At 35.6% G+C, this 26150-nt stretch overlaps 1 protein-coding gene across 1 annotated transcript in view; it reads left to right on the top strand.

Annotated features, from left to right (window-relative positions):
• Positions 1–5586: 5586 nt before the first annotated feature.
• STK31 (serine/threonine kinase 31) overlaps positions 5587–26150 on the top strand; it is a gene marked incomplete at its 5' end in the record, with an annotated part of 87099 nt that continues 66535 nt past the window's right edge. Inside the window, 7 exons of the mRNA XM_082632291.1 lie at positions 5587–5648; positions 7469–7515; positions 7604–7656; positions 13432–13530; positions 18541–18615; positions 20066–20224; positions 25007–25365. Of these exons, the coding sequence (XP_082488417.1) occupies positions 5587–5648; positions 7469–7515; positions 7604–7656; positions 13432–13530; positions 18541–18615; positions 20066–20224; positions 25007–25365 (854 nt within the window). The remainder of the gene's footprint in view (positions 5649–7468; positions 7516–7603; positions 7657–13431; positions 13531–18540; positions 18616–20065; positions 20225–25006; positions 25366–26150) is intronic.

Below are 26150 nucleotides of genomic sequence, written 5' to 3' on the forward strand. Positions count from 1 at the left end.
TGGCTTGGGATGCCCACTGGAACCCTTCTGCATCATACGTGTATGAAATACACGGGTGGGTTAATGACCTTGGGACCAAACTTGACTAATGGGAGGTGGAAGCCAATAGATAGATAAACAGTTCCCCTTCCTTCTGCTGGGAAGACAGTTCTGAGATGCCTTTCATAATCTTTCTCAGAAAATAGGATTGAGCACTAGTCACCCATAGCAATGGTCAACCCCATAATACATCCTTATGTTAGCTTTCTCTTTACCCCTTTTCCACTCCCTGACTCCTCCCTCTGGTTCCCTCAGATCACTTCCCAAATATACTTACCTGTATTTGAACATTTGTCTTAGGCTTTGCTTTTTTGTGAGGGGTAAACCCAGGCTATGATAGGTATCAGGAATGGCTTTAAAAAGCAAACCCTCAGGATGGGATTCTGTGACTGCAATATTCCTTGAATAGATGACAATAAAGACCCATAGCTGGTGATAAGTGGGCTAGTGATAACTCCTGGCATGTAGATGCATCACAGTTACTGTAGTGGATTTGCATGAATAGCAGGTGGAAGGTGAAGTGTTAGGTTATACTGTAGCAGTGACATTACTGTGGAATGGGACTAACGGAAACTATAAAGATGGAGGTGTTCTTTAGCCTTTGTTAACTGCTTTGGAAACCTTGAAAAAAGAATATGGCATAGGTTCATGTTAGCCACTTAAGGCATGCTGTGGAAACCAGAGTGCCTCAATAGCACCTTTCAAGAAAAATCTCATCTCATGCGGATGTATGCCGTCTGTGCTGACATTCCAGCCCAAATTTAATAGTAAAGGTGTCAAGGCTGCAAAGGAAACTGAATGCACAGCCTTGATCATTTCCTCCATCAAAGTTAGCATGCCTACAGGAAAAGGAACCCTGAAACATGCAATGGGGACATGTGTGTTGGTGAGACTGTGAAATATTGAACCCTCAGGTTTTCCTGAACTTTTGAGCTGGCCGAAGCAGTCTCCTCCACGTTGCTAGAGGAGAGCAGCCTGCCCTTGCCTGGAGATCCTGCAAAGACTATTTGAGGCACTTGCATTGCAAGATAATACTTGTTCTCCTTAAGACCCATCCCTGCTATGCCTCATTGACTCTAAACTGATAACTAGGATCAGATCTCAGCATACCCTTAGAGCAGATATACTGTCCTTCCTATAGGAGGATAGGTTACAATCTGCATGAACTGCAGGTTCTGGTCTAAATGTACTGGAAGGAACCTAGGAAACATGTTTGGGAATAGATCTTGAGAGTGTTGGATCAGGGAGTGGAATATAAGGCTTGACAGGAAAGAGTGACATCGTAGCATTTACTCATGACTCAGGCTTTAATGTCCTGGCAAGGGTATCTGGAGTTGGTCCTAACACAATGCTAGGATAGCATATGGAAGAAATGGTAGAAATGCCAGAAGTTATTTGGCATAGTATTGAGGAGGGGGTCAGAAAGCTCAAGAAAACAGCAATGTTAGAATGGATTTGTTGTTTAAAACTGGAGAAGCTACCACTTGACTGTTTTCTTTGGGAAGGCTCAGATGATGCTTGTAACTAAGGCATTAAATGTAATGGTGAAGAATATACTGGCAACACAGAAGTTTGGCAGTGGCTAACCTCTGCAGGGTAGAGTTGATGGTAGAAGATGCTGCCATGATACTGGGCTCCTTTATATAAGTGTAGATGATGGGATGCAGAAATGTCAAAGGCCAGGTTGTGGAACTTAACTGTCAGAGGCCCAATAGACATAATTAATAGGTGCGAAGGCATGGATCTGTGAAGAAGGTTAAGATCATGATGTTCCAAGGGGAAAGATAGAAGCATGGCTGATTAGGATGTTATTTGACTTGTATAACCAAGGTTACTCACTCAATTTCTGAATCTAAGGCAGTTCAGATCTAGAGCCCATTGATGGAAGGGGAAGCCCAGATCCCTTTGAGGAAGGATTCTCAAGTATATATGATAAACATCCCCTTGATGCTTCCCTAAAGGGTCAGTCATTTAACACCATTTACCAGGGTAACTGTGTAGTGGAGAAAGAGGAATATTAAGATTTTAAACCAAGGACTGTTGGACAGGATCTGAGCTGATATGGATCCCAAAGGACCCAAAACACCATTATGGTCCTCTGGTTTTATGGAAGCCCAATGATAAATGAAGTCCTGGCCAAAGTCCATCTCAGTGGGTACAGTGGGTCTGGCCACACTCTTTGTTTATTTCTACAGTCCTTAAATATATATAATTGGGATAGATCAACTTAGAAGCTGATAGTTCTTGCTTTTTGCCCTAGATGCTTCTCAGGTGCTGCAGGCTTGAGTCAGAGTTAATGACCTAAGGGCCTCCCTGACCAATGGGTTATGTAGATATAAAGTCAGTAGGGATATAGAAGACCTGAACAACTATTAACCAACTTGACCTAAGTGACATTTATAGAACACTCAACCTAATGACAGCAGAATACAGTAGTCCCCCCTTATCCCTGGTCAATATGTTCCAAGACCCCTAGTGGATTCTTGGAACCGTAGATGGTACCAAACCCTATAAATAATACGTTTTTTCTATACATACATACCTATGATAAAGTTTAATGTATAAATTAGGCACAGTAAGAGATTAACAATAATAACTAACAAAATAGAACAATTATAACAATATACTATAAAAATTATGTGATAAAAATTTTCTCTCACAATCTTAGTGTACTGTAGCCACATTTCTTCTTGTGATGATGTGAGATGATACAGTGGCTACATGATTAGATGAAGTGAAGTGAATGGCATAGGCATTGTGATGTAGCATTGGGCTACTATTGACTTCCTGGAGATATGTCAGAAGGAAGGTCATCTACTTTGGGTGATCCTGGGTCATCAGGCCATGATGATGTCAGTGGTTGGATGTTAGGAGCAGACAATGTCAGTGGTTGGGGATCCAGGGCAGTATGAAGCAGGAAAGTGTAGGATTTCATCATACTTAGATGGGTGCACAATTTAATACTTATAATTGTTTATTTTTGGAATTTTCCATTTAATATTTTCAAACTCTGGTTGACCATGGGTAACTGAAACTGTGGAAAGTGAAACCGTGGATAAGGGAGAACTGCTGTACACATTTTTTTTTTTTTTTTTTTTAGTGCACATGGAACATTTATTAAGATTGACTATATTCTAGGCCATAAAACAAGTCTCAATACTTTTAAGATGATTCAGATGGTAATTTATGTCCTCTGACCACAATGGAATTAAATTAGAAATCAATAACAAGGTGTCCCAATATTTGAGACATCTCCAAATATTTGAAACTTATATAACATATGTCTAAATAATCCATGGGTCAAAGAAAAAAATTAGAAGAGGAATCAAAGTACTTTTAGTGGAATGAGAATGAAAACATAAAAATATGTGTGTGATTCAGGTAAAGCCGTACTTAGAGGGAAATTTACAGCACCAAATGCCTATACCAGAAAAGGAGATTTCAAATCAGTGACCTCAGCTTTCACCTTAAGAACTTAGAGGAAGAAGAGAAAATGAAAATTAAAATAAATAGGAAAAAGGAAATAATAAAGATCAGAGCAGAAATAGAAATAGAAAACAGAAAAGTAATAGAGAAAATGAATAAAACCAAATGCTGGGTTTTTTTTGAGAAGACAAATAATATTGATAAACCTCTAGCTAGATGGATCAGCAAAAGATAGCACACAATTCACCAACATTAGGAACAAGAGTGGTGATATCACTATAGATTCTACAGATATTAAAAGGATAACAAAGGAATGTTATAAACAACTTCATGCCAATGAATTTGACAGCTTGGATGAAATGGATAAATTCCTTGAAAGACACAAACTATGAAGTTTATTCAATAATAAATAGATAATAAATGATTAGCCCTATATCTATTATATGCTGATTAGCCTATATATCAATTAAAGAAACTGAATTTGTAGTTAATAACATTCCCACAAAGAAAATTCCAGGTCCAGATGGCTGCACTGTGAATTTTACCAAATATTTAAAGAACAAAGATTACCAATTCTATACAGACTTTTCCAGAAAACTGAAGTTAGGAATTCTTTACAACTCATTCTATGTAGCCAGTATTGCTCTGTATCAAAACCAGACAAAGACATTACAAGAAAAGAAAATTTCAGACCAATATTCCTCTTGAACATAGATGCAAAAATTCTTAACATTTTAGCAAATCTAATACAAGAATATATAAAAAGGATAATACATCATGACCAAGTGGGTTTTATCCAAGGGATGTAAGGTTGGTTTAACATTTGAAAATTAGGCAATGTAATTCATCATATTAACTAATTAAAAAAGAACCACATGATAATCACCATAGATGGAGTATTCGACAAAATGGAACATACATTCATGATAAAAACTCTCGGCAAACTAAGAATAGAAGGTAATTTCTTCAATTTGATAAAGGGTATCTACTAAAACCCCATAGCTGGTATCAGTGGAATAGTACTTAGCAATAAGGAGCAACTTACTATTGATACATGTGAAAAAATGGATGAATCTCAAAATAATTACGCTGAGAAAGAAAAGAGAGAAAATGGACATATTGTATGATTTCATTAACATCCAATTCTAGAAAATGAAAACACGTATGGTGACAGAAAGCAGAATCTGTTCTTTGGGGTAGACATGGGGAGCCAAGTACTATAATGAGGCATGAGGAAACTTTGGGGGGGGGTAAAGGAAATGGCTGCTATCTTTGTTAACAGTGAGGATGACTGCAACAGTATATAATATGTTCAGTCATCTAAATATGTACTTTTAATACCTGCAGCTTATTGTATATTAATTATACTTTAATCAAGCAGTTAAAAATTAATGGAGGGGGGCTTCCCTGGTAGCACAGGGGTTGAGAGTCCGCCTGTCGATGCAGGGGACACGGGTTCGTGCCCCGGTCCAGGAGGGTCCCTCATGCCGCGGAGCGGCTGGGCCTGTGAGCCATGGCCGCTGAGCCTGCGCGTCTGGAGCCTGTGCTCCGCAACGGGAGAGGCCGCAGCAGTTAGAGGCCCGCGTACTGCAAAAAAAAAAAAAAAAGAATGGAGATAATTTTCTACTGTTATGCAAGGTTTGCCACAAAGGGAAATATCTGCTTATAACCAGATAGATAAGCTATATTAGTTTTTCCCCCTTAATGTCGTGAAAAACGCTGCAGCACAAGAGAGGGATCTGACGCTAGGCTGGACTGAGAAATGCTTGTAAAGCTACCAATCTGAACACCACATTTTCATTAACTAAAGTCATTTTCTCCTTTCCACCTGTAAAAAAGAATGCCGGGATTCTTCTAACTTGGCTGCTTTAAAATTTTAATCACCGTGTACAAATTAGGAAAGGCCACAAAATCCAAGCCACTACCTTATATCATTATTTGAAGCCTTGTTAAAGAAGCAGCTATTAGCCCGCAGGTGCTGGGAATACCCGCCCATAAATCTTGCCAGCGCAGTCTCCGTGCGCTGCTCTCCTGGTGCCTGGCCTCAGCCAGCACGACCCGCCCTAGGCCCGCAGGCCTCGGTGGTCACGTGAGCGAGGCACCGGCTCGCGCAGAGCCAGTATGAAGGCGCAGCGAAGATCGCGCAAGCGCAGTGTGGGGCCAGAGTGGCCGGAGCAAGCAAGGTAAGCCTCTGCTCTTGCGTCACGGCCGGCTGACAGCGAACTGACTGCGAGCTACGGCCTTGGGACGGAGGGCTGAGGGCCCAGCATGTGGGGCCAGAGTGGCCGGAGCAAGCGAGGTAAGCCTCTGCACTTGCGTCACGGCCGGCTGACAGCGAACTGACTGCGAGCTACGGCCTTGGGACGGAGGGCTGAGGGCCCAGCGTGTGGGGCCGGCCGGGGGCACTTTTCTAGAACTTCTCTGGTGAAAAGTGCGAGGTCAGTAGGAGTCTTTTTGGTAGGTTCCATGGTGGCTGCTTCAGGGGCCGTATTTTCACCTCTGGTGGTCTTTAGGGCTGACCAGTATGGGCGCGGCCCATACTGATGTTTCCTGGCCTTCTTGGTCTCCGAGCCGCTGGCCCACTTCTGAGGGTGACAGGCACCCCAGTTGCTGAGTGTGGTTCCGGGAGGCGAAGCCGGCCTGCAAATAACTGAGGCCTGCGTGTTCTGGGTGAAGACGGGGACCTGCAGAGCTGTTGTCCGGTGGAATTTTCTCTTCCCGCAAACTACGTGCCGTTTAAGCTTTGAAATCCCTCCTAAAATAGGTGTTAAGGAGAGACCTGGACTTACTTATTCCAAACTCTCGATGTGAATTGGAAGTGCCGTTTGGTAATCCAGGTTTACAGAAAGTGGGTGCATTATTACTTCCTTCATAACCATGTGGAAAAGTCTTTTTTGACCCCTTTAAAAGTAAGATTTAAACATTATTCTAGCAGTGGCTTTTTAGATCGTGTGGTGCGATTTCCAAAGTAAACATTTTAATTTTTACTAAGTTTAAGCCAGTGTCTTCCAGTGAAATATAGTCTCACTGAACAGATTCCAACTTGTTTTTTACAACTTTTTGCTCAATTAAAAAATTACTTTTGGCCAGTATTTGAGGAAGAATCCTTCTTTTAAAAATGTGTTGATCCTAGTTAGTGTATGCGAAAAAATTTTTTTTAAGTTGTAACGAAAATCAGAATAAAGTTTAAAAAATAATTTTTACGACCTTTCCCCCTGCCCCCCCATAGGGTTAACTGTTTCCCCCCTAGTTGGGAGAGTATTTGGAGCTTTGGTGTAGTGATGTTTAGTTAACTCTTAAATTTCTTTAAAAAAATTTATTGTTTTCCATTTCCTTCAAAAAACTAACATATATGCATGTAAAGTGCAATCTTCTAGTGTTTTAAGGATAAAATTATAAACTAGCAGACATTTATCTTGAAATATTTTGCAGTTGGGAAAGCAAATTATTTAATGAAAATTATTTTTGAAGGTATGTATAAAGTTTGATTCATTTTGCAGTTTTTAAATGCAGGGTATCTTCAAAAGCAGAAACAACTATTCCTTTTAAATGAAATGGATATGTTTATTTAAAAATTAAATACCAGTCGGAAGCATTTGTTTTACATATGTTTGTAGTGTTTCTTTTTGTTTAAATTATGGAAGTCCTACTCATGTTTGGGGGGGCACCAATTATTTTAAAAGAGTATGCACATTGTTCTGAAGTATTTATGTAACTGATCAAAGTGTGCATGAATTATACACTTCAAGGTAAATTTGTGAAGGTTTGGCTAAAGAGATAATTTCAAAGATAGAAATTGTGTATGATGAAATTGCAAAATACAATATACTGAAAACAATTATTGAAGAAAATATCTTTGGGGTTGTTTTTAATATAGAGTTTAAATTTTGATAACTTAGGACAAAACGTACTTGGAGGAATTTGGACATTATATGGTTTAGTCTTTATTCAGTGTTAATGGACAGATTAATAGAACCTAATTCAAAGTATTGAATTGTTTTCGTTTTTCAGGAATTGTCCAAATGGATGAAGAAGTACATTACAGTAAAGGTACTGACACTAAAAATTATTTTTGGTTGTAAGAGCTAGATGATCTTGATTAATTTCTAATTTTCTTTGCATTGTGATTTGGTTTTAGTTGAAGATGTGGTTGGAAGTCATGTAGAAGATGCAGTAACGTTTTGGGCCCAGGTAAATAGTAGCCTGGTTGGTTTCCTCTCCCACCCTTTCCTCCACTAATCCAAGTCCTCCCCAACAAAAACAAAAATAAAAACCCTGTAATGTATATATATATCATTGTTATTCTCAATGCTTAATTTTTATTGAACATTATTTAACACAGGGCATTATTAGAAGACAAATGGTTACAGCTGGAACTTAATACCAGAATTATGAGTAGTATGTTCATAATACACTGAGTTAAAAAAGAAAACAGCAAAATTGTAGTTGTGGTTTTAGAATTAACATTCAATTTAACATATCTAGGCTGCATAAATTACTGAAGATGCTGAAAAACTGTTGTATTTCTGAAGTTACAGCCCCATCTAGAGGTCTCTGATAAGATTGTTTCTTAAGTGATACTGTGTTAAAATTTCAGTCATTTTTTTTCTATTGGCTTAATTTTGAATTTGAGGTACAGTGTTTTTCTCATCATATAATTGGAAGTACTAATGGAACATTTATAATTTTACATTGGCATGCTTCAGGACAGATAAGTTTACTTAGTTTTAGATACAAAGCAAGGCACCAAAGTGCTTATGTTCCAGAATTTAAAAGGTGAATCCCTCAGAGGTACACAATTACTAATTTTTAATTTTGTGAACTACATGATATAGGAGGGAAGGGAATAACATTTCTCTGTACTTCTACAGCCTGATAACTCCTTTTTGTATGGGTAGAGTGAATTGGCAATGTGGGAAATAGGATTTATGAGAAGAAAGGTTATAGAAGACATACGATTAACTCAGTGTTCTTTAAATCTATATAGAAAACATTTTAGAAGGGTGATAGTCATAGAAAAATTTTGGCAAATTTGCATCTCTGCTTATGAACATATTTTCTAAAGGTTGCCCACAATGTTCTGGTTCAATGCCCATTGTCTCTGCATTAATAACAGCTGTGACCCTCTCAACAGTGTCCCAGGTTGGATGATAAATGATATTTTTAAGCTCATTATATAGGAAAAACATTTATTATCTTAAATAAGATTTTCAGACCAGCACTGTCTGGTAGAAATATAATGTGAGCCATGTAAGTAATTTAAAATTTAGCAGACACATAAAAAAGTAAAAAGAAATGGGCAAAATTGATTTTAATAAATATGTTTTATGTACTCAGCATATCCAAAATATCATTTCAAAATATAATCAATACAAATGTTACTAAGATAGTTTATTTTCCTTTTTTTCCTATCCAGTGTATATTTTAGATTTACAGCACAACTTAAATCAGACTAGCCATATTTCAAGTAAGAATTGGCTATTGGTCATTGCAGCTCTAGACTTTGATTTTTATTGACCTTTATGTGAAGCTGTTGCTTGAATTTGGAACTATGATTTAAACCAGGAGTCAGCAAACTTTTTCTGTGAAATATTAGATAGTAAATATTTTAAGGTTTGTGGGTCTCTTTTGCAACTGTTCAGCTCTACAAAAGCTGCCATCGTAGTGCAAAGGCAGCCATAGACAATATATAAATAAATATGTATACCTGTGATCTATTAAAGTTTTATTTACCAAAACAGGTAGGAGAGCCCATAATTTGCCAACCTCTGATTTCAACCATGAAGTTGAGGCCCCTGTAGAAGTTTAAACATACTTCAAAAAGTGAGGAAAAATGTCTTAATTGGATGAAAAGATTAAGTGAAAACTGCCAAGGCGTCCATGTGAATCGAATGATTTTTTTCGAGAAGCAAATTGTTTGTGCACACATGTGCGAATCCATACCGGAGACACGCCCCGTATGTGCCCCTTCGACGGTTGTAATAAGAAGTTTGCTCAGTCGACTAACCTGAAATCTCACATCTTAACACATGCTAAGGCCACAAACAACCAGTGAGAAAAAGAGAGAAGACCCTTCTCAACCTTGAGAAGCATCTTTCAGGAGTGTGATTGGGAGTAAATATGCTTCTCCTTTGTATATTGTTTGTAAGCAAGAATTTTAAAAATGAATCCTACATATCTAAGGGATATCTTTTAATGTTTGATAAAGTTTTGATATATTTTGATGAAGTAGTAAAAATCAAAGAAAAAAACTTTAGTAAGATGACATTGCTAAGATGCTCTATCTTGCTCTGTAATCTCATTTCAAAAACATGGTATTTTTGTAAAGTGTGGTCCCAATAGGAGGACAATTCATGAATTTCACATCAAAAGACAGTTCTTTATACAACAGTGCTAAAAATGAGAGGACTTCTTTTCACATTCTTTTTTTTTTTTTTTTTTTTTTTTTTTGCGGTACATGGGCCTCTCACTGTTGTGGCCTCTCCCGTTGCGGAGCACAGGCTCCGGACGTGCAGGCTCAGCGGCCATGGCTCACGGGCCCAGCCGCTCCGCGGCACGTGGGATCTTTCCAGACCGGGGCACGAACCCGTGTCCCCTGCATCGGCAGGCGGACTCTCAACCACTGTGCCACCAGGGAAGCCCTCACAGTCTTATAAATATGCAGCTCACCTGTTGCTTACAGTTGTTTTAATTTTGTATTTTTCAAGTGCATTTTGTACACTTTGTGGGGATAGGCTTACTGTGTGTGACTTTTCTGGAGGTTGATAATTTTGCTTTAAGTAGGTTTTCTTTAAAAGAATGGGCAGTTACATGCAGGTTTCAAGAGTATTTTCTTTTAAAAAAAGTTATATAGGCTTTGTTTGCTATCTTAATTTTGGTTGTATTCTTTGATGTTAACACATTTTATGTAATTGTATGGCTGTATTGAATCATATAATATCAAATATTAGAAGTGATTTAATAGTGTTAATCAATTTAAACCCACTTTAGACACTTTTTTTTTTCTGAAAAATACTGCCAGATGCTGATGTTCAGTATAATTTCTTTGCCTGTTCAGTTACAGAAAGTGGTGCTCAGCTGTAGAATGTATTGTACTTTTTAACACCAGTTGTGTACATCCTGTGTAACAGGAAGGGCAACAATAAAATAGTAATCCTACAGAAAGAATATGGCAGGAGAAAAAAGATGCAAATTTTAACATTTGATTAGGTTGGGATAGGGTGTAGATGAAGAGTAAATAGAGATTTAGAAACACGTGGAGGCAGGTCAAGTTGAAGGTTTGCTCACACATAGTCTCTGTTTTTCTACCACTATGGATTTCTGCCATTTAAACCATTTACATGAAAACACTTCAGAATTTTTGGTAGGCCTAGTTTGATGAATGGCAGTTGAAGGAATCTTAAGTATTTGACCTTTGAAAAAAAAGAGCTTCCGTTTATGCTAGTCCATATACCTACAAATCGAATTATGTAAAATACTTTGGTGTATTTTGAACTTTAGAGAGCTCATTCCAGGAGTTTATTTACAAAGGCTGCTTCAAGTGTGTCTTGGGGTCAGTTTAAATTCACTTCCCATTTTTACTGTTTATCAATACTTATATTCATCATGATGTCATTTGAACTGCTCTTTCAGAGTTTATTTTCAGTTACAGAGATAATCATGTTCTATCTAGCCTTATTGAATATGTTATTGATATATATATATTTTTTATTTTGTTTTTGTTTTTTTTGAATTTTATCTAATTTACTTTTTTTTATACAGTAGGCTCTTATTATTTATTTTATACATATTAGTGTATACATGTCAATCCCAATCTACCAGTTCATCCCACCCTCCCACCCCCACTCTGCCCTGCCACTTTCCCCCCTTGGTGTCCATACGTTTGTTCTCTACATCTGTGTCTCTATTTCTGCCTTGCAAACCGGTTCATCTGTACCATTTTTCTAGATTCCACATATATGCGTTAATATACAATATTTGTTTTTCTCTTTCTGACTTCATGTTATTGATATATTTTTTAAAAACATATATATATATTTAACAGTTTACTTTGAAATAACTTTAGACTTACAGGAAAGTTGTAAAATTAATTTCTTTATACCTTTCACCTAGCTTTCCTTGTTGCTAACATTTTACATAACCAAAGTACAATGGTCAAAGTCAGGAAATTAACATTGGTACAATGCTGTTAAATCTTAATTACAGCCCTTATTCAAATTCCACCAGTTCCCCGCTCCCCCCCACCCCACCCCTGCCTTTTTTTTTGTTTCTATTCCAGGATCTAATTCAGGATCCCACATTATATTTAGTTGTCATGTATCCTTAGTCTCTTCCAACCTTTGACAGTTCCTTTATACTTATTTATCATGATTTTGACATTTTTAATGAATTCTGGTCAGTTTGTATTTGTTTATGATTTCTCATAAATAGATTGGCAGTAATACTACAGAAGTGATGTGGACTGAAAGTACATCATATTGGGGATTTATGATGTTGTTATATTTCACTATTGATGTTAACCTTGATCCACTTGGTTAAGGTGGTAACTGCTGGGTTTCTTAATTGTAAAGTTACTGTTTTTCCTTTTGTAAGTAATAAGTGTTTTAGAGGGAGATGCATTGAGACTATCTAATCTTGTTTCTCTTAAACTTTTTACCCACGAATTTTTTATTTATTGCTATGGCCTTTGCCTAACGATGGTTTTCTATTTTCCTCATTCCTTCTACATTTATTAATTGGAATTCTTTAAGGAAGAGCTGTTTCCTCTCCAGCATTTATATATTTATTTATTCAATTATTTATATTAATATAAATCCATGGGTATTTATTCCATGGATTATAATCCCATACTATCATTTATTTTGTTGTTTAAATTGTTCCAGCTTTGGCCAATAGGAGATTGTTCACGTTGGCTACTGTATCCTTTAAAATGCACCCATTCTTTTTTTGAATATTTCTTTACTTTCTGGCATCACCAGATGTTCCAGGATCATCTTCTATTTCCCTGTCCTAGCCCTGGATTCAACCACTCTCCAAAGAACTCTTGTTTCTTTTATTGGAGAACGGGGTTTAAAAATCAAGATCTGGGCACTAGGTGTGCTTATTGCTACTTGAGTGTCATTGCTTCTAGGCTCTCAGCGGACAGAGATAGGAATTATAGATATATTTATAAATATACTATATAAATACAAATATATATATAGTTAACACATATACACATCTGTATCTCTGTGTGTCTCTTTCATATATGCATATATTCACACACAAACATGTATACACACGCACACACATGTGTGTTTGTGTATATGTGTGTGTGTATGTATACACACACACACACAAGTTCATACTGATACTTTGCAATTGTAATCTAACACTGCAGGTTCATTCTAGCCTGCCTTCCTTATTTGTAATTTCTCTCTCCCTGCTTTCATTATCTAGAACATATTTACTTACTTGTTCAGTCTTAGTATATACCTAAAGTAGTTTCAAAATTGTTAACCCATGCCCCTGTGAGAAATTTACTAACTAGATTACAGTATTCATATACAGAGAACCTGTACATTTTGAAATTGTTTTTACATCTGTTTCCTTTACACAACAACAAATATATGAGAAGATCCATGTCATTTGACCAAAATATGGTATCTGTTTTGAGCAATTAGAGCTAAAGTAAAACCCAGAGACAATTGTTTAAAGTTACCTCTTAATATGATATTAATAATATTTGGTATCATAGTTTGAATTCCAAGTAATTTGAACTCATTGGGAAGTAAAAATTTTCTATAGCCTAGTTCCATTTCTTACAAAGAACTTTTTTGAATTATGAAAAAATAATGACATAAGAATTGATTTAATTTCTAATGCTCCAAAACCTTTTAAGTATTATGCATAGTAGAATCCTCATTTGCATAACACTGTCAAATAATATTTTACTGAGTCTTATACTATATCTATTCTTCCTTCTAGAGTATCAGTAGAAATAAGGATATTATGAAGATTGGTTGTTCACTGTCTGAAGTCTGTCCCCATGCCAGTTCAGTTTTTAGGAATCTTGATCCGAGGAAGGTGAGCCATGTTCTTGGGTATAATTATTCTATCTTTCTTATTAGCTTTCCTGTGCCTCAGATTTTATAGTTTTTGGAATTTTTAATATATTTGAAAGGAAGAGGCAAGTTTTTAGAATTTGTATAAACTACAGTCATAAGTTTACTTTTTCAAAAATACTTATGAACTATCTGCTAGGTACTGGGCACTGTGTTAAGCATTAAGTATACAGTGGTGAACAAAATAGAATCCTTGCCCTTGACACTGATTCATAAAAATTTGTAAGAGACATACTTATGGAGAACAGTTGGACAATATATATATGTACATATATTTTTTAATTGACATATAACTTACAGTGACGTGTGTATCTCTTAATCTCTTGATGAATTTTTCATATCTGTGCATCTGTGTGATCACCACCCAGATCAAGATACAATTCTATCACCCTAGAAAATTCCCTCAGACCCCTTCTCAGTCAATTCTTGGTCAGTAGTCCCCTAACAGAGGTAATCATTATTCTGACTTCTATCACCATAGGTTCATTTGCCTGTTCTTAAATTATACAATATGTACTCTTTTGTATATGTCTGGCTTGTTCAACGTAATTTCTGAGATTTATCCATATTATTGTGTGCATCTATATTATGGTGTGTTTGTTCTTTTTCAAGCTATGCAGTATTTCACTGTATAAATATACCAAAATTTATCTGTTCTCCTTTGATGGGCGTTTGGAGTGTTTGTAGTTTTTGGCTACTGTGAATGAAACTGCTATAAAATCCTTATACAAGCCTTCTAATGGATATTTTAACTTATTTCTTTTTTGTATATACCTAGGAGTAAAATTGCCAAGTCATAGGGTAGGCATGTTTCACTATAGTAGGTACTGGCCAATCATTTTGGAAAAGTATTGAACCAGTTTGCATCCTTACCGGCAAAGTATGAGAGTTCCAGTTCCTCTGTGTCCTCACCAACCCTTCTCATTGTCAGTCTTCCCAATTTTAGCCATTTTGGTGGGTGTGTGTTGTTATTTTGTGATTTTAATTTCACTTTCCTAATGAGTACTAAGGTTAAGCATGCTTTTCGGGTTTTATTAGCCATTTGGATATCCTGTTTAGATCTTTTCCCAGTTTTCAAGGTTGTTTGTCTAGATTGATTTGTAGGAAGTTCTGTACAGTTGGCCCTCCGTATCCATGGGTTCCACATCCATGGATTCATCCAATTGTGGATCAAAAACATTCCAAAAAATTTTCAGGAAGTTCCAAAAAGCAAAATTTGAATTTGCTGTGTACTGGCAACTATTTACATAGCATTTACATTGTATTTACAACTATTTATTTAGCAATTACATTGTATTCAGTATTACAAGTAAACTAGAGATGTTTTAAATTTTATGGGAGGATGTGTATAAGTTATATGCAAATACTGTGCCATTTTTTATAAGGGACTTTAGCGTCTGAGGGGGGTCCTGGGACCAATCCCCTGTGGATACCAAGGGACAACTGCACATGTTCTTTATATATTCTGGATATGAGTCCGTTGTCTTATATGTGTGTTGCCACTGTCTTCTCCTAGTGTAAGGCTTCCCTATTCACATTCTTGATAACATTTGAAATCTGTTAATTTTTTCTTTTTTGGTTTGTGCTTTCTGTTTCCTATATAAGGTCTCTTTACTTACCCCAAGGTCATGACTATATTCTCCAATTTTGTTTTTTCCCTAGAAGTTTTTGCCTTTTGCATTTAGGGCTGTGGTTTACTTCCAATAAATTTTTGGTTATGATGTGAAGTAGAGGTTACATTTAATTTTCTTCCATATCGATATCCAGTTATATCAAAACCATTTATTGAAATAACAAACCTTTCTTTGTTGAATTGTCTTGGAATCTTTGCTTTAAATCAGATGACTGTATGTGCGTGTTAACCATCTTTTTCAAAATAGTAAATGCCTGTAGTCTTGGATGCATCAGTTTCTCTGCCAAGAATTTATCCTTTGGACATTTAAGTACAGAAAGTACTCAGAGATGTTTGTACATATATATTCAATGTAGCATTATTTGTAATAGGCAAAAGTGGAGATTAAATATCCTTTAATATATCAATATTACAGTAGTAGTAGTAGTGATAATAATGATAGCTAGCATTTGCATCTTACACTGAGACAGACAGTGTTCTAAATACTTGGCTACTAACTCATTTAATCCTCACTCATTTGTACTAACTCATTTAATCCTCACAGCAACCCTGTGAGGCAGATGTTATTATTTTATACTTTATTTTTTTGGAAATTGAGACACAGCTAGGATAACTTTATGAAAATCACCGGCTAGTTAAAGGTGGATCAAATATTTAAACTCACAGAGCCCACCTTTTTAACTGTTACCCTATATTGGAATAATTAATGAACTGTGGTAGATCCTTATTTTGGAATACTAAGTAATCATTTTGGGGGCTGATAGCTAGGGCGAGGTAAGCACTGAATTTAAGGAGGCACTTTTGCAAGTTCAGGGTTGATACTTCACAGTGAATTCCCCTTTAAAAATTTTGTGCCCTGGATGCCTTGCTTGCCTCACCCAGTCCCAAGCCCTGGTTATTTAAATGAGGGAGATAGAGTTCTGTATTTTGATATGGAATTAGGTGAAAAATAGTGTATTTAAAATGAACCCATTTATGCAAATAAAAAAGCATAAACATATAGTGTACATGTGAAATTACTGTAAATGTAAAATTATTTTCAGGAGGTGCATGTGGAAGAGTATTGGGAAGGAAGTCTTACTCTTTACCTCTTTGGGTATACTTTGATTTTCTTTTAATAATGTGCCTTTATTTAGTTTTATTTAAAAATAATTTAAAACCCCAATGACATATATAAAAAGGTATAAAAAGAAGAAATTTAGAAGGAAGAAAGGATTGTAGCTTGGAGCTGAGCATCAGAATGGTTAAGATAATGCAATTTGTAAAGATTTTAGGGTTTTTTTTAAACATCCTTGTAGTCTGTGACTATGTTTAATAGTATTATGAGTTAAGACATATCCGTTTTTCCTCTGTTGAATGCAAAATAAATTACTTGCTTTACAAAAAATTCAACCTATTTTCAGAAATAGACTTCTCATTATAAATGATTACTTACCCACCTCTGATTATCTGTGAATGGATTATACTGTGTAAATTTTCTTTAGTGATTGAGTAGTTCTCTTCCTCTTACCATGTAGTCAGGACATGGGGTGTGAATTGTGGAGTCGTGAAAGAGGAGTGGGACTAGGCACAATGGGAATGACTATATAGTTCTGACTGTGCTCTCAAGACAAGCCTGTTTGGGATAGATTTGTATTTATGATGGTGGTTGTGATTATTCACACTAACAGAGTCAAGAACTTTAGATTGCTCAGTTTGGTTGGGTTCGAGCTCTATTTCTAGAGGTATCCCCACCCCTACCTAGACTGGGTTACGTTGATACACCATTTCTGTCACTTGCCTTGTATTGAATTGTTAATTATATTGGTATATATTACAAAATCGTAACTAATGGTAATGTGATCTTTTGCAAGGTTTGAAATTGTATAGGACGGTTGATGATCAGGTATTTCTGCTACTAAACCTGTTTGCTTGCTGAAAAATGAAATAAGATGGCTGGGAGAGGGTACCATGCCATTTGTGCTCTCTCTTGCCCTTCAGTTGTTGAGTGTTAGCTGAGGGAACCAGAGTTAAGTCGTAATTGAACACACCTGTCCTTTGTAGTATTTGCTTTCTTAGCTATCCGTTTGTGTGTCTAAGTTGATTTGTACTTTGTTGCTTTGGGGAGTTGAGGATATTTACATTTCACCCTCTGTATTCCTTTTGCTTTAAAATCTGTGAATTTGTCCTAGTTCAGAGTGATAAATTAATTTTATACTCCATCACTTAAAGCCATGCTCCTCAACCTTTTTTTCATTATGCCCTTCTAAGGCATTTTTTTCCGGAATGGGTCTCCTCTCTGCAAGACATTTTAACACCACAGATACACTGGATATCTATTTATGTTGTCAGGTAGGGTTGAACTTTGGAGGACTACAAACCACTGTAATATCTAAGATTCTCCTCCATGCTCCAAGAACCAGTTTTTACTCCCATGGGGATAATATTTCTCCCATTGAGAATGTATGATTTAAAGTGGTTATCAACCTGGGGTTACTTTGTATCTTCCACTCCCACCCCTGGGAGACATTTGGCAATGCATGGAGACATTTTTGGTTGTCACAACTGGAAGGAGTGCTATTGGCATCTTGTAGGTAGAGGCCGGGGGTGGGGAAGCTGCTAAACATCCTACAACGCATATGACAGAAGACAGCCTCCATCCCCCCACCAAGGAATTATCCTGTCTCTAATGTCAGTAGTGCTGAGGTTGAGACACTGACTTAAAGTATGTAAATTTTTCTCTTTGTTCTCTATTAAACATAATTAAATTAAAATATAAATTTGAAATATATGAAGGTTCAGTATTAAGGATATTATATAATGTAATTTATTTACTTATATTTACAATAACACTGAAGTCTTTCTGTATAAAGTAAAAAGTGTAAGAATCTTTCTTGTCTGGTTGGACATAGGGATCCTACCATAGTTGAGAATTAGACTTAAGTGGCATGTACTTGGCATGTTTGTGTTTTAAGAACAATTAATTGTACCAATTATGTCTTCAGACATCAAAACAGCATGACTTTAAGTCTTTGATGCTTGGGCCTTTTTTTGAGTTTTCTGTTTTTATGTCTTTCATCTTCTCTCTCCTGTTTTTTGGAGGGCAGAAAAACCTAATGGACTCTGAAGTCAGCTGCCTGAATTTTGAATCCTGGTTCTGCTGCTTACTAGTTTATGACTTTGGGCATATAATGGTGAAAACAAAGTACCTGCCTCACAGGGTTGTTATGAGAATAAAATAAGTTATTATGCTTATTTATGTATAGTAAGTCCTTAATAAATGCTAATTATTATTCTGATCTACTTAGCATTAAATTCATTAAAATGCCAAATAATTTTACTTTCTTTTTCTCTTTGTAGATTTATGCAGGATTATTTTCTGAAGATAAATGTTGGTACAGATGCAAAGTACTGAAAATCATCAGTGATGAAAAGGTAGGAACAAGTGTTCAATTTTTTTTGCTCTGAGGAATATTTATTTTGGTTCCAAAATTTGATGCTTATTTAGTCCTTCATTGCTTATTCATAGTAGTAATAAAATATGGTTGAATGAACTTATAAACTGATTAAAACATAAATTTTTCCCCGTAGAGAACACAAAAGAAATGAATTGCTTAAAAAAATACAAGTCAGATTCAGGAATATTCTTCTGATTTTAAGTTGTTGTATAATCACCCCAGATTATCTAAGTATAGATTACATAATTTGTGATTATTTTTGGTGACCAATTGGTTCTTTGTACCTCAGTTCTTAATAATTATGTTTGATTCTTGCTGAGTAACTTAAAAGTTCATTCTATTAAGATTGAGTAGGAAAAGAACATTTGATTGATCCTGAAGTTATGGTTATCTTTTACTTAGTTGATGTGCATATTGTTAATGAAGATTGGCTTGCCACTTTCTCATGCCTTGGTTAAATGTGGTGAATTTTCTTTGCATTTAGCTATTTTGTTTCTTACGTTGTGAAATTGTGGGAGATTTTTAAGGGAATTTGTGGAGATAGGATTCTGAATAGCTGTTTGGTGGCAATTGCACATTGCAGGCTCTGTAAAAGCATCTCTGTAGGGTTTCTTTTACTGTTTTTTTCTGTGTCTACTTTCCTGGACTTAAAATATTTTATAATATATATGTTTTGTAAATATTGTTCTTGGTGTAATAAGAAGGTAAGGTGAAACACCTTGAGTAATGTTCCAAATATCTTTAAAAAATCTCGTGATTTATTACTGTCATGGGTAGTGGTTTATCTTAGTGAAATAGACCTTTTCTCCACAGTTTGATAACTGGAGATGATATTTTGTGTTTGCTTTTGGTTTGGCTTTAACTTTTTTAAATTAAAGGGCAAGATGGCTTTTGACCTTGTAATAAACTATTTTTCTTTTTTACCTTTTATACAGATATAGAGCTGGAGGTAGGGGTGAATTTGACTCATTTCCAAGATCTAACAGTTGGAGTAGGCTTAAGTTTATCAAAGAAAGTTTCATAACTTTGCCTTTATTTTCAGATTTTATTGTTTCCAGCTTGAATTTAAGAAGGTTGATTGATTTTAACATTAGAGATAGGAGAGAGTCATAAGTTTCATAGATTTATGTTTATTTAAATACTATTGTTTAAAAAAAATCAAAATGAGAAATGGTACTGTTGGAAATAGTACTGTTTGGTACTGGTTGAACTAGTACCAAATATAGAAATCCTCGGGATCTCATGGACTATGGATTTTCTATATTTTGAGGATATTACTGGAGCTCTCATTTCTGAATGCATTTTGTCAGTTTCAGGTAAAATGCTATCATGATTTACAGGTAGTTAACAGAAAGCAGCAAATGGGTAGTTTCTTTGGAGATATTTAATCTAAGTTCTGTATTAGCATTTCTCTCATTTTTTTCCAGTGTCTGGTGAGATATATTGACTATGGAAATACTGAAACTCTAAGTCGATCTGATATAGCTGAGATTCCTTTGGATCTGCAGTTTTCTAGTGTTGCCAAAAAGTATAGACTTTGGGGACTACAGATTCCTTCTGGCCAAGAAGTTACCCAGTTTGATCAGGCAAGTCAAAGATTGTAAATATTTTTGCTAATGGAAGTAAAACTATGTGCTGGAAACGCAATATAAGTGTGCTAAAAATCCATTAATTTTCTTTGATGTAAAAGCTTGTATAAATTAATGAAAAATATGAAATTATAGAATAATTCACAGACAATTATATAATAATATATTTGTGCTCATCTTTGCTAGGTAAACATTCTTGATCAGATAAGACTGATAGGTGTGTGTGTGAGTGTGTATGTATATGCGCATACATATAATAAATGTAAATAGTTTCTTCTGATGTGAAAGCTTCAAAGGATAGTCTCTTTTATGATGGAGAGAATGATGAATCTAATTTGTTTTTTGCTTTCGCGAAAGTATTTATTAAATAAAAGTGCTCTTTAATCTAGTCCTGGCCATAAATATCACAAATTTGAAATTAGTGGAGTTGTAGGTTAATTAGATTGTATCATTTTGGCAGAGGCTCATACTGTTCGATATAGTAATTGGCAGTGATGTTCTGCTAATCTAGACTACTGTTTGTATTTGTTTCCATTAAATTTTGGGTTAGCAACCTAATTCTGGAAGACCTCTAATAATTTCAGTGGTAGTCTTAACAAGAATCCTACCTCCTTTTAAATCTGTGCAACAGTGATGTTCTTTTGGTAGCTGATACTGCCATTGAGGGAATATCACATTGCAAAGTAATCAGATTTGTATTGTATATTTAGCAGCTCAAATGACTTATTTGAAAATAATCAGTACTAGAAGGAACAGTAATTTTTTTTTTTTTTTTTTTGCGGTACGCGGGCCTCTCACTGTTGTGGCCTCTCCCGTTGCAGAGCACAGGCTCTGGACGCACAGGCTCAGCGCCCATGGCTCACGGGCCCAGCCGCTCCGCGGCATGTGGGATCGTCCCGGATCAGGGCACAAACCCATGTTCCCTGCATCGGCAGACGGACTCTCAACCACTGTGCCACCAGGGAAGCCCAGGAACAGTAAAATTTGAAAACCTTCTCTTTGCCTCTTTTTGTTTTTTTAGAATCTTTTAGGCCGTTGGGTGTAGTTTTGTCTGCACTATAGTTACTTGTAAGAAATGGTTCTGTACTTAAAACTTAGACTCTCATAAATAGAGTAAAGCATAGATATTATTGTAAAATTACACCATAAATTTTTGGTTTAAAATCTAAAATTTAGGGCTTCCCTGGTGGCGCAGTGGTTGAGAGTCCGCCTGCCGATGCAGGGGACACGGGTTCGTGCCCCTATCCCGGAAGATCCCACATGCCGCGCAGCGGCTGGGCCCGCGAGCCATGGCCGCGGAGCCTGTGTGTCCGGAGCCTGTGCTCCGCAACGGGAGAGGCCACGGCAGTGAGAGGCCCGCGTACAGCAAAAAAAAAAAAAAAAAAAAAAAAAAAATCTAAAATTTATTACTTTTTTTTAATATAAATGTTTGACTAAGGTAGAGGCTTATTTTGAATTTCTTGCATGCCTAGAACCTTGGAATCTTAAATTTACAGACCTTAGAATTCATCTGCTCTCATCTTATTGTTTTGCAAATAAAGAGATTGGGTCTACAACAATTAAATAACTTATTTAAAGTCATAAAGCTAATTAGGGCTGAGCTAGGGCTAGAACTCAAGTCCATCGCTATTCTCGTAGTAAGATGATATAAAATTTATGTAGATTGAAACAAACATGAATCAAAGAAAATGTCATTTTCAAAATTTATTTTTGGAACTGAAGAAATAAACTTCAGTATTGAGAATGTTTTATATGTTTCATAGATTCTTAATAGATGGTATTATTTGTATTTGCATGCTTACATTCAATGAAAAGACTATTCATTGGAGTTGAACTAGTTAGCAAACTGAATGTTTTCTGGAAAGAAATGGTTACTCTTGAGTGCCTCTGCTTAGAAAGTCCATGTTTAGCCATTAATTCTCAGCTGAAGGTTCAAATGTAATTTCTTATAAGAAGTCTTTGCTGATACCCACCATTCATTCTCCTGCAGCTGTTTTACTTCAATGTATAGGCATGTAGAGGTGTAATTTTTTTCCTCCCCCCACAAGATGGTGAGCTTGGTAGAGACAAGACTGTCTTGGTAGAGACAAGTATTTTATTCATTTTTTATGCTTAATCTCCCTGCTTTTGCCTGTTAGGTGTTAGATGAGCATCCAGTTTATCTAGCATTTGAATGGATGAATGGATAAGTAGGGATTCAGTTAAAATTAAAAAAAAAAAAAAAAAGAGAGACTTCCAGAGGGTGTCCTGGAATACTTTCAACACATTTTAAACCAACACTTTCACACCTGTGCTGAAGCACAGTTGAAACTGAAACTCAAAATGGTGGTAAAAATTGCTGAAGATCAAAGAAGATTAAATTATGTCCTAAATGCCTTTCTTACTCTGAAAATTTTCATGTAGAATCAGGGAATGAGAGGTAGAGATTAGAATATGGGTTTAACAGTTTAAAGGTCTTTTAACCTATTTTCTAATATATCCAGACAAGGTTGGGTAGACTAAGAAAGCAAGTGATGCTTTCCTATTTCTGAATAAAGTTTTTTGTTAGAATTTAGGAGAACTCAGATTTTATTCCAAATTAAGGGTTCTGCCTGTAATTATATATGATTCAGGGAGAATCTGGTTGAACAATTTTGTACTAATTGTGATTAATGACCATAACTAAAAAGAATTTCACTTCAGAGAAAAGTCTGAAAATCAGATTTCTTTGTAAAAATTTCTAAATAGTATACCTTTAGAACATTCAGCTTTAGGTAATTGGAACTTTTGTAAAAAGTAGATTTATTTCCACTTAAATTCATATGTTGCCCAAGGACAGAGTTTCTTGAAGTGTTAAGTATTAAGAACTTCACATACTGCAGCAATAATTTTCAGACACTGTCACTTCCATTAAGATTGGTTAGGGGTGGAAGTTATACTTGAATTTTAGATAGACTTTCAACATTAAGGGTTGAAATTAGGTTTCTTTTATGTAAGAGATTAACTAAAAACTGTATTCTGATTGATCGAAATCTTAGATATATTTCAGTGAATTATATTTGGAGTTTGTTAGCTTTGCCTGCTTGATCTCATTTTTTGGTGATGCATTCTGGACCATCTTTGCTTTCTATATTGGTGTTCTTGGTGAATTCAAGTATCTCAATATGTGTGTATTTAAAATTTTTATGATTTGAAAAATTTATTAAGCCTGTGTTTTTGGTAACTTAAAATACTTCGTCATTTTGGTTTGCGGCTTAAAAAAATTCTTTTTTCTTTCTTCTTTTTGGTAGTGATGGTTGGTGATCCTTGAGCCTATATAGTTTGAATCTCCTGTACCCTTTCAGATGCATCCTTTTAGGCTCAGGAGTTCTTAACCTGGGCTTAAAATATATCATGGTGAAATAATTTTCTTTGTAGTTCTCCTTATGTTTATGTTATACATTTAAAAACATTTTTCCAAGAAGGATTCCAAAGGGTTCACCAGATCGATAAAGGAGCCCATGGCATGGAAAAAGTTAAGAACTCCTACATAGATCTCCCTTCTACCCGCTATACTACCATATAGTTAAAAAGGAAATAGTTACTCCCTATCAATATTATTTAGTTTCTTGTACCTTGACAATTTTTTTCTTTCTTTTTTTTTTAAATGAAACTAGCTTGTATTTTCTGGTTTTTAATTTGTTCTGTATGCTCGTGTTGCCTGGATTATTATTGGTATGATTACCTATTCGGTTTTATCTGCATAAGCTTTATTGTTTGTCATATTTACCTAGTGGGAATATAGCTAAAAATAAAGCTTCTCCCTAAGAGAGTTATGGCCCATAAGATTAATTACATCAGGGATTCCAAGGAAGTTATGAAACAAGATATTTTTGTCTCAAATTTATACTTTATATATTCTGAGAAATGATTCATTTCCTCTATAGGATGAAAGTTAGGTAAGGAACTTAGAGAAATTTGGGAAGAGAGGAATAATAATCAAATTGGTTCATATCAAAGTAATTTTAGGAGTTCAGATTTCTGGAGATGTAAGCAAGTTCTTATTAAAATTAAATCTCAAGATATCTTCAATTCTCAATATGTTTCAGGTATGTCTTTGCTCAGTGCTGTGGGTCAATAATCTATAATTAAATGTTATCAAGTACCTAATTACTCACATGTCTTTTCATATGCCAGTTATACAGGTGTTGCTCCCTCAGACAAAATTCTATTTAAGAGAGTTTTAATTTAGGAATTTCTAACATCTCATATTCCATAATTGCAGTTTGTTGATTTTTTAAAAAAATTGTTGATGTTTTATGCCTTGAGTTTCTGTTTTCTGCTTCTGCTCTTGTCTTACTTTGAAATGAGAGTACCTCATTAGGCCTTTAAAATGATTTTTAAAGTTTTGTTGAATTTGAGCACTTTTTCTAGATACCAAAATTCATTTTTATGTGGTGTAGCTCCTCAGGGCACCATTATATGTAGTTAAGCCCAAAATGTCAGCAGAATCTGCTTGGTTTAAAAAAATTATTCTAGGGTGTTTAATTGGTACACATTTAACAATGTATAAATATGGCTGCCTATACTGGTCTCACCTCTACTTCTGGAAAGGATTTTAGCAAGTGTGTAATTGGAATATAGTCATACACATGCAGAAGTATATTTGCATTTAGCCAACAACAAGGTAAAGACCACTTTTATAGAGATTTCAGAATGAGGAAATACGATCGTTGGAAAAACTAGGTAGAAACAAAATAAGTGGAGAAAAACATGTTGGTGTAGCTGGTTTATGTCTTCTTTTTTTTTAATCTTTCTTAGGGCAGAGTCTTTTTGAGGAGCTTGATTTTTGAAAAGCAAATAAAAATGAGAATTAAAGCAACCTATCAAGATGGAACAGTTATTGCTCAGGCTGAGTATGGCAGTGTGGATATAGGGGAAGAGGTGGCTAAGAAAGGATTTGCAGAAAAATGCAAACTTACTTCCAGCACTAACATCTGTGAGGAAAAAAAATCGGATCCTGGTCAGCTTGTCCTCAGGAACCTCAAAAGCCACATTGCTTTGTGGGGGCATAGATCAAACCAGTCACCCTTCATCAGGCCAAAGGACCACTTAAGTGGGAGGCTGTCTCTTGACTTCAAGAGTGAAAATGATGCAGGAAATCATGTGACATTTCCAAAGTAAGACTACGTTGGGATTTTTAGTCTTAACTAATTTCTGATTTATGGTGTAAGCCCTTGTCATAGTGGAAGTCAAGGCTTATGTTTTTGGAGTCCACAACTATGTCAGTGATTCTGAGGCATGATACTGATTATTTCTGTTTTTCTCAAGCAGGTATTCCTCTCCTCTTTAGCAGGAATATTTTAATTAAAAGCCATTTTGAAAGAAAAATCATTCCTGAATTGTTTGAAGTTCACATACCAACTCTTCAGTCCAACTCTTCCGAATACATTTATTAAAAATAAAAATCTACCCCTAAATCTAAATGATTCAGCCAAGAGCCAGAATTTCAGATAAGCTTGAAGTTTTTCCTTTGGCTTTAAGAATATTTTAATGAGTTTTAGGGAATTGCCTTTCCTTTTTAACAAAAGAGAGGCTCTTTGTTCTTCCTGTGAAAATTTACTCTGATAGAATTCGATTATTACCAAAGGTGTTCACTTTTTAGATAATTTTGAATTATAAACTTGAAGCAAAAAGCCAGGTTTGATGTTTACCAAACCATTCTTATACTTCTGTATCATGATCTAGGCCATGATGCCATGTCTTGGGTAATATAGCTGTTTTTTGGGACCTTATCAGTGCTCTAGGAACTAAACTGTCAGATGGAGTGGGGGTGATGGGGAGGAGGGATTGGAAGAAACTGATACAGACATGCTTTTTACTGTATTTCCTGGAGTTGATATTGCTATGAAGAAGTTGGAATATGTATTCTTTGAGATTTGGAGGCATTGTTTTTGAAGTGTTT

The sequence above is a fragment of the Mesoplodon mirus genome (assembly GCF_964341445.2).
Source record: "Mesoplodon mirus genome assembly, chromosome: 9".
Lineage (NCBI taxonomy): Eukaryota > Metazoa > Chordata > Mammalia > Artiodactyla > Ziphiidae > Mesoplodon > Mesoplodon mirus.